Here is a 9,037-nt window from a genome sequence, read left to right as displayed (position 1 = left end):
CTATATTAAGGAGGTGACAAAGCTGTTTGGCTCAAGGGTAGGGGTTTTTTGTTTGGCTTTTGTTTTTTAAGGGAAGCTTAGTTGCTCCAGCACTTCTGTCCCTTTTTCCCCCCACAAAAGGTACAGTGAAAGATTTAGGATTAATCAGACTCCATGATGAGAAAGCAATCCATTTAATTCTCAAGATTTTATGTATTAATACTGCCAGGTTTCTGTATATAGGTGAACTCTTTCCTCTGAAATCAACCCAGCCATTTCAATAAACAAGTTCACATAGGAGACATTTTCAGAGGAGAGCCACATATGCAAACACTGTATTTAGCAAACGTGACCTGACACAACATCCTTTCTGAAGGGCACGATTCCTCCTTACAGGAAACCGAAAACCTGGAAGAGTTTCAGTATTACGTAGCTTTCATGAAATTACTTTTGACTCAGGTTAGTAAAAATAGAAGACTAAAGACAGTCTAAAGTGGACTGGGAAACAAGTCCATCAACAGTCCCAATGCTGCTGGTATCCAATACTTAGGCTGCAGGTCAGTATTGGAAAGTTATTGGAAAGTGCCAGTAAAGTGCATTTGAGTAATTTTAAAATGCCTGCAACCAAAGTTAAGGTATCTTCATCAGGTTACCCTCCCTCTCCAATAATGGGAGCTGCAGTTCCCGTAAATCAGGAGAAATACAGACCCATATACCATGTAAGTTCCCTTTTGTCCTTAGCATCTGACAGAACAAGGAACTGATGGGGCTTTGCCTAATTTATAGATACTGAAACATCAGATTCACATAATGCTTCTGCCTTTAGCAGTGTGTATGAGAGCACACCCAACCTCTTCAGAAAGAGGAGGGCAATACCTAGGAAACCAATCTTCACCTGAAGTCCCCACTGATGTAAGAGCAGACACAGGCAGATGAAAAGCAGCTCTGACTCCAGCCACTGGGTCAACCCTCACTTCCCACCAACAGCATTAGATGCTGCTACAATGTGCGGTGGCGAGAAGCACCAAGATGTGCTGGCACATTGAACTGGATGCAGCCATTTCAGACGAGAACATGCACTGTACCTGGTAAAGATGATTGCATATTCTTACAGTTGGGTCATAGCATTTCACATCTTTCACACTAAAGAAAGCCTTAACAACCTGTATACCTTCAAGCATCTGCCAAATTAAAGCAAAAACTCTTTTACAAGTTAACTGTGTTAAAAGAATTGATTACCTGGTACAAAAGAAAGGAAAAGCTAGAAGAAAAATTATTCCTCAAGTGGCAAAGGCCTTCAGAGAACAAAAATGCTGTAAGTCAGCTGGGAACTCAATGAATACAGAGAGAAGAAATTTTCAGTGTAAAAAGTCATACAAAGACTGCACACGCTGAGCCCTGCTTCTGAACCCGATACTCCAATGCAGCCCAAGTAAACTGACAATCCCCCTTCCTCTGCCCATTTCAAATCTGTAAGCAGCCAACATACACAGAATACAGTTCAAAGCCATCCAGGAATACTTTGGCTATTTTCAGAGCAAGGAAGCAAATATGCCGTTGCTCTACCACGTGTCCGCATCACAGCGGTGGACAGGATCACAAAGAATAGAAGTTTTGTAGACATCCTGTTACCAGAAGGGAGAAAAAACTTGCAAAGGAATGGCTAAGGGAGATGGACGGATGCCAACAGTGAGCTACTCGTAAATCTGACTAGATCTCTCTTGTCCACAAAAGCAGCAACTTGGGGGGATCCCTGGATGAGTTGGATTCCAGTAGATTCCACATTCAGCTCAATGTTTTACTGGCATGGAAATGGCTCAAAGTGGGACAGCACACAGTCAATGCTGCCTACGAAGCATGTTGCAATCCAGGTCAACTGGTTTGCTTCAGTAATGCTTAAAAAATTTACAGTTTCTCCCCAATAATCAGGAGGCACAACTTCCCTTAGTTTTTCCCTTAGAAAAAGTCCATAGTGAGTTAGGTCATTGGTCCAAATACTTGGAGGACAACTCTTATCTTCTGTGATAATGACATGGCCAGAGCATACCATTTTTACATCTTCGTATGACACGACCATGAACGTGGTTTTAAGTGGTCCAGGAATGTGAGCTGCAAAACACAGAGAGGCAGTAAGTTAGTCACAGGCTACCAGCATCAGCTGAAGGTCTGCTGAAGTTGAATTGCATTTTCACATCCTGCAACCTTCACTAAACTGTGTGTAGAAGTGTAGCTACAGCCATAAGCTGTTTGCCAGCCACCCACCTTACCCTCAGTTCTGATACATCAGGAAAACACTGTCTAGTAATGTACTGTATCAAGAAGCCAATCATTTATGATGGGAAACTCTTAACTGAGGAGAATCAAACTTAAAACAGAATTTGCCTGAGGATACCTTTGGTTAAAGCTGAAATCAGTTAGCACAGCAAGAAGTTTTATGTAGAACAGAATCTGATACCAAGAAAATGAGTTATAAGTCAGAGAAAGTAACACCAACAAAACCCCAAACCAACGTTTATAGGCAAACAACTCTCACTGCCACCCACTTCAGCCTGGGAGAGGCACAATAAGCTCAGTTTTTGTGGGCCTCCTTGAAAAGTTTCTCCTGGCCTCATTGGCCAAGTGCTACAGTTCCATTCGCACAGCCTGAATGGCTTAGCCTGCTCTCAAGTAGTGGCTTATGTCCTCAGAACTGTCGGAAAAACACTCTGAGTTTCAAAGTGAAATACTATCAACACAGAAAGAGCACTACTGAAAGCATTTCTGGAAAAGCTTGCCTAGATTCTCTACAGTTTCTAGACTAAATAATTCCTAATGAATTGATATAGCATGCTGCCAGAAAGGCTCGTGCCATTTAACTTCTGTCCTGTCCACACAGAGAGCGAGGACAAGCAGCTCGTGTGGTCAGTTATCCCAAAGGAAAGGTCAGTCACTCACATTTTCCATAGGGCAGTACTGCCGGGCATACCACTCCTGGCTATAGAGGCAAATGATGACACCTTGGCCCAGAAAGAGGGATGTCCACATGATCACGTTCCAGATGGGCCCTTTCCGACGGTCATTAAGAATGAAGTTGAAGACCACTGGGAAAGAGGTGAAATGACAAGCATCGTTCAGAAAAACTAAAGATTAAAGAATAAAAGATCAAATGCTTTCACTGGATCTTTCTCTCCCTTCACTTCATCTCGTGAGCAACAAGGCTGCTCCACGAGGTCAGTATAGTTACAAGAAAATTTCCTCTTCCTTGGCGGTAGAGCAAATACCTTGAGCTGATTCTGACATTTACTTCCAGTAAGTTTGCCAACAAGCTGACCAAGCTGTAAGCCTCTGGGGATCAATACTGTTTGTGCTACACTGGTGACCAAGACATGCTGGCAGAGGTGGCCTAGAGTTTATTAGAGCCCTAGCTCAAAACTCAAAACAGAATTCAAGAGATTTAACATTTAAATGAGCTCAACTTCCTCACTGCAAGAAGTAATACTTCTCTTACACTCTGACTTTAAAAACTTCCAGCCTGCTGACATGCAGCAATTCAACTAAGGCTTGGCAAAGAGGACGCAGTGCTATTAAAATATGTACAGTGTCACATGAACAGCTATTTCTCTCTTTCTTCTTCCCCACCCATACAAGTTCCAAGCCTGCAAACCTACTAGCAAGGTACTAGTAGTTGCACAATTGCAACTCTTGGACAAGAAACAGCCATGTGTTAGTGCCTAAAGGATAACTGGCATCAGAGGAGCAAAGCATGTTTGTTAAAAAAAACCAAAACACCACAAACCCCACAACCCACTCAAATACTCTCTCCTGTGAGCTTACTTCCAAAGCACATAAACAGGCAAAACATAACCGGATAGAAGTAGCCGAAGCAGACGCTCAGAACATATTCGTGCACAGCAGCTGATACTGTGAAGACAGATAGCATAGCTGCTGCTTTGAACTTCTTCCCAAAAAACTAGAAGAGAGAAGAATACCAAGTATTATAAGCTACTCTGCTATGTTTTTAGTTTGATTGTTTCAACATTTTTATTTTTTTTTTTTTAATTTTTTATTATTTTTAACCTGAGCTAAAAAGTGCCTACTCCAGCCAGGAGGCATACATGGAATGCTAAGTGCTTTACAGAATACCTTGGATTTTAGGAGTTTTTCTTCAGGCATATTTCTGGTCTCCTGCCTAAGTACTCAGGTTGAGCCCACTCATGAAATATCCATCGTAGCTCATCAAAATAGCACAACACGAGTTCAGACTGTTGAGTCAATCCTTACACTCCTACGTCTCAGACCCACATTTTGTGCATGGTAAGGACTTCTACATGAGCAATGGACCTCCAAAAAGCACAGTGGCCACCCACAACAGCTGAGGTAGGACATTTTTGTGCCTCTCAATGGACAGCGATGCTGCATCTTGACAAATGCACTGTCTTGCTCAGTGGTTAGCTGTTTAATTACCAAAAAGGATACATCTGCTTGTTACTCACCCAAAGGAAGTCCCTGTAGGCATAGTAATAGAGCCAGTCATGTACTACTACGTTCCAGGTTCGGTAATAGTTTGCATAGGAAGTGGAGTTCCACCAGTCCTGAAAGCACAGTTGAAAGATTATAAATCTAATAAAGCATTCTACAGATCTTTTATGGGATATCAAGTTGAAAAATTCTGGTGAGAAGTAATAGCAAGCTAAGTGATTGCACTTTCAACATTCTACTCTGTATATCAAAGTTTGGTTTTAACCCAAACTGCAGTGGCCGAGATGATAAAAGAAGGAAAAGAGTGCTAACAGAGCTGTTGGGTAGGTCTGGTGGCAGGTCCTGTTTGTGCACTGGGTATACCTTAAAACCAATTCGGACTGCCAAGTAGAAATCAGGTCTGCTCTACAGCACAGCAACAAACTTAAGCCCTAATAGCATAAACCCTGTGGATGCTTTGTTTGACAAAACAATCTTCAGTTTCCTTCTCTTTCCTTTGCATTGGGAAAACGAATTTTAGAATTATAAGCAAATGATAAAGTAGACTCCTGCTTCTTACCTTGTAGAACATCCTATCTGCAAAGCGCAGCATCTCAGCAAACGCGTTAAGCCAACAGTGAAGGAACGCAAAGAAAACCAGGAAGAGAATCAGTACACCTAGAAACAAGGTAGATTCAGACTAGTTTGAGTGTTTTCTCTCAGCTATAAGCAAGAACATAATGCAGTCAAGACTGTTCTTATAGGCACTGACACAGATGAGCTCCGTGCTACCTATACAAAAGGGTAAAAGCATTTCAGTTTCTCACCACACCAGGTCATGCTCACCCCAGAGGGCAACAGCAAGGCTGCCACAGAGCCTAGAATGTGGCTTTGAAGACAGTTAAATTCAAACTCAAGCTTCTACTTCGTGCTGCTGACTCTGAAGTTTAACACCATAACGCTGCAGTCTGCCCACAAGACCTCCTTCGCTGATCTTTGCCCATCATGAATGCATCTCGTACGAAGCACTTCCCCTCCCTTCTGCCACTTCCATAGAGTCACTCACGAATCTGGGTTTTACCTGGCAGAATGGAATTGAAGATGCAGAGGACTAGCCCTCGAAGGTTGAAGGTTTCTTGACTACTGTTGCGGAACTGAGGAATGCAGAGTCTCACAAAGATGTAGTAGGCATAGAAAAGTGAACCAAGCACCTGGAACAGAAACAAAAGTCTGAGTCTGGAAGAGAAATGCACAATTAACACATCATCACTTGACAGCTCTAGGAGAGGAACAGCAGCTGCCAACACAAGCCAAAATAATTTATGTTGCTGCTAATAAACTTCTCTAAGGGTTCAGGCAGAAAGTAAGCCACAGCCATCTCTGTAGCATGTTGACAGGCAGAAGCAAATCAACTTGTCTTTTTTACTACAGCAGCTAGTTCTATCAACTCAGAAGTTACGACACGAAAGATTTATGCCAATGCCAAAGTAAGCAGGGAAACTACTCTGTGATCTAGGTCCAAGACAAGGGCAGAAGTCATTGAAAAAAATTTACTGTAGTTAAATCTAATATTAAAGCTTACTTTTCTTTTATCTCACAGGAGGTGTTTACAGGCCAAACTATCTCAACCCTTCTCTGGCTTGTGAATCCGTGTTCTGAAGTTGAGGTCAACATGCAAGCCACTATTTTAAACACACTGCTGTAAGCCTGGTGTGTGCTTTGTCACCCTCTTTTGTCAAAGAGCAAGCAGACAAAGGCCTTTTCATGCTTTGTTGTTTGCTTGTTGTTGTTTTTTCTTGTTTTGTTTTTAGAATAATGAATGCATTGTGTGACAGTAGAAGTTTTAATCATGCAAAGCCATAACTTGGAAATACATCCACAAGAAGCTAATGAAGCTCATGTCTAGAAATGTGAAGATCAGGTCAACCTTAAGCACGAATAAGCACTGAGGATTTCAACTCCAGGCCTCATTATTTCAAATTGGTCTGAACATCTGCAGACAGGTAGCTGTGCCAGTGCATTACAATACAACTTCAGTGTAAAGAAAGAGGGATAGAGCACAGGTATTGCTTCAGACACACACGCAGCTTCAGTTCATATGGAATGGAATTTCAGGGCTTGTTTACACAAGTATTTATTCTTTTTTTTCTTTTGACACAACCATTAGTGCAGAAAGAGCCTTGTTTCTTTTTTTCAGTCACTAAAAAGTATTATTTTCTGGTAAACCCACACCAAGTAGACAGCGATTTAATGCCAAAGTTTAGCAACACAGTTTAGATGATCTCTGAAAGTGCATTGTTCGGAAAGCTGCCTACTCACCTGTGCAAACTTGGTAGCTACGTAGCCCCATCTTATTGTGGGATTCCTAGGAAAAAGAACACATGATATCATATTTAGAAAGGACCTCAAAGCAGAAAAAACCTCCCTCCAGTTATTGACTTCACTGGCCTATACTCTGAAAAAAACCTGGCTTTTGAATTCCAGAATTCTTAATCTCCTGACATCCAAGAGATGTCAGCCCAAACTGCTGGTTCCTTATTACTACAGCAATTCCATAAATGGAAAAGTATCCAGAGGGAAGCATTATCCAATTATGTAGGAGGTAGTGATCTGCCCAATAGTCACGTAAAGGACTGCTGACTTGGCACTAAGTGTAACCCAGCAAAGTATAGAGAGGCTTCAGCCTACCTCCTCGAACTCAAGAGACAGGGCTGCTTATCAGCAGCACATAAAACAAGACAAGCCTACTACAGGAATCACGTGTCACTGGATATTGAGTAGCAAGCTCTTAATTTGTTTCACTTCAAGCGCATTTCCCAAAGAAATTAAACCAGAACTGTTAAGTTAAAATACTATTAGCAATAGAGTGAGTTTTCACGACCAAGTCCTGCTCCTGCCGGATTACTGACTTTAACACTGTCCTGGTTTTACTGGGATTGAATCATAGAATTCTATTTTCTATTCAGTAGAGCTGCATTTGAGAGAATTGCAGTTTTTGCTGTAGTGAAAACAGGTTGGTAAGACACCTTCTTTTAATTTTAGCTGGGACAGAGTTATTTTCCTCAGAGTAGCTAGTGAGACTTTGTTTTGGATTTGAACTGAGAGCATGTTGATAACACAGCAATGTTGTTGCCAAGCAATGTTTACACTGTCTCAAGGACTGTTTTTAAAGTTTTCCCTGTACCTGTATCCCCAGGTTTTCTGGTTTTGGGTTTGGTTTTTTTTTCCCCTCTGTACAAGAAGGTGGGAGAGGATGTAGCCAGATGACCCAGGGGTGATCCAAGCTGGCCAACAGGATGTACCTACAGCATAAATGTCACGATCACTATAAACTGGGGAGTGTGCTAAGGGCACTACTCTTCTCTGGATGGCTGCCATCTTCAGGTCTAGCTTGTTTGATTCTTGAGGTTTACCTCTCCCCCTGCCACTGACCATTGTAATTGTTCCTATTATTATCATTATTATTATTATTATTTTAGTTTGGTTTATGTTAACCACTGAATTTTCTTCCTCTACCCATAAGTTCTCGCTGATACTCTTCTGATTCCCCTACCCAACTGGGGAAGGGAGGAGTGAGTGAGTGGCTGTGTAGTGTTTAGCTGCTTGCCAGGTTAAACCATGACAACCACATCTTTATTAAAAGCTCCAACTCACAGATCAAATAGATCACATTCAAGGATGCTTAACACTGGAGTCAGTTTTTAGGCTACTTTAATATTGTATTCATGTTGCTCACATTACCTGGGGTAGTTGTCTCTGTAGATGAGGGTGGGAGCAAAGAGGAAGTACAGGTATTGAGAAATTCTGGGAATAGGTACTGTACCTGGAAGAGGGGAACATAAAAGGAAAAAAAAAGAACAGTCTGCAATCTTTCTGCTTACTGAATGCTTGGTTTGCCCAGTACCCTTTCACAACATACAAGCCTTATCACCTCAAAAATCAGTCTGCAACTAAAGGTATAGGATTTGCAGAGAATAAAACAAACTAGACTTATCAGATGGATCTGCCTCCCATGAAGCAGTTAACAAGTGAGGGTGACTAACAGGTAGTGGCGTATCAACACCTTGATATCACATTTCCTTTCCTCCTAGGGAAGATGAGGCTGTAAGGTCTTTATCAACAGGTGAGTTTACATTCAGCCCTGGCATGCCTTGCTGAAAGAGCTTCTGTGCTTCTACAATTGCTGTCATTTCAACTAGAGCACTGAACTGGGGGTATGCAGGCAGCCTCTCCACACCTTTTTCTCCTAAAATCAGAAATAAGGAGTCCTGTTGAAGCAAGACTTAAGACACAGAGATGACTCTGACCTGAACAACAGTCCATCTCATTGCCCATCACCAAATTAAAAGGTTCAGGCCGAGACTGTGATCCAGAAAGCCAGCCTAGAGCCTCATCACCTGCCCATCCAAAGTCACCTACTCAAATCCTACCTCTCCAATTCACGAGGGCAGCTCAAAGCACTGAAAGCAAATGAAGACTTGGTTATGTACTGCTGTCAAATACCATAGAGCAAGTTACTCACTGGACTTGTCCTTTACAGAGGAGAAGACTCTGGGAACATTCTCCCGGACAAAAGAATGACCCTTCATAACAAGACGAACCTGTAAGATCGAGAGAATAT

General features: G+C 41.9%; 1 protein-coding gene across 1 annotated transcript in view; it reads right to left on the bottom strand.

The window, feature by feature from the left end:
* Positions 1–1,705: 1,705 nt before the first annotated feature.
* The window catches only part of SOAT1 (sterol O-acyltransferase 1), a 25,291-nt gene continuing 17,959 nt past the window's right edge, over positions 1,706–9,037 (bottom strand). The window contains exons 8-16 of the mRNA XM_010185852.1: positions 8,939–9,017; positions 8,158–8,239; positions 6,736–6,781; positions 5,498–5,627; positions 4,997–5,094; positions 4,452–4,550; positions 3,793–3,928; positions 2,914–3,059; positions 1,706–2,088 (exon numbers count right to left, since the gene is read on the bottom strand). Coding sequence (XP_010184154.1) covers positions 2,032–2,088; positions 2,914–3,059; positions 3,793–3,928; positions 4,452–4,550; positions 4,997–5,094; positions 5,498–5,627; positions 6,736–6,781; positions 8,158–8,239; positions 8,939–9,017 — 873 coding nt within the window. The 3' untranslated portion in view covers positions 1,706–2,031. The remainder of the gene's footprint in view (positions 2,089–2,913; positions 3,060–3,792; positions 3,929–4,451; positions 4,551–4,996; positions 5,095–5,497; positions 5,628–6,735; positions 6,782–8,157; positions 8,240–8,938; positions 9,018–9,037) is intronic.

The sequence above is a fragment of the Mesitornis unicolor genome, unplaced genomic scaffold (genome assembly GCF_000695765.1).
Source record: "Mesitornis unicolor isolate BGI_N332 unplaced genomic scaffold, ASM69576v1 scaffold2596, whole genome shotgun sequence".
In the NCBI taxonomy this organism is placed as follows: domain Eukaryota; kingdom Metazoa; phylum Chordata; class Aves; order Mesitornithiformes; family Mesitornithidae; genus Mesitornis; species Mesitornis unicolor.
Note: the sequence above shows the minus strand (reverse complement) of the source record. Positions and strands in the feature narration are given on the sequence as shown.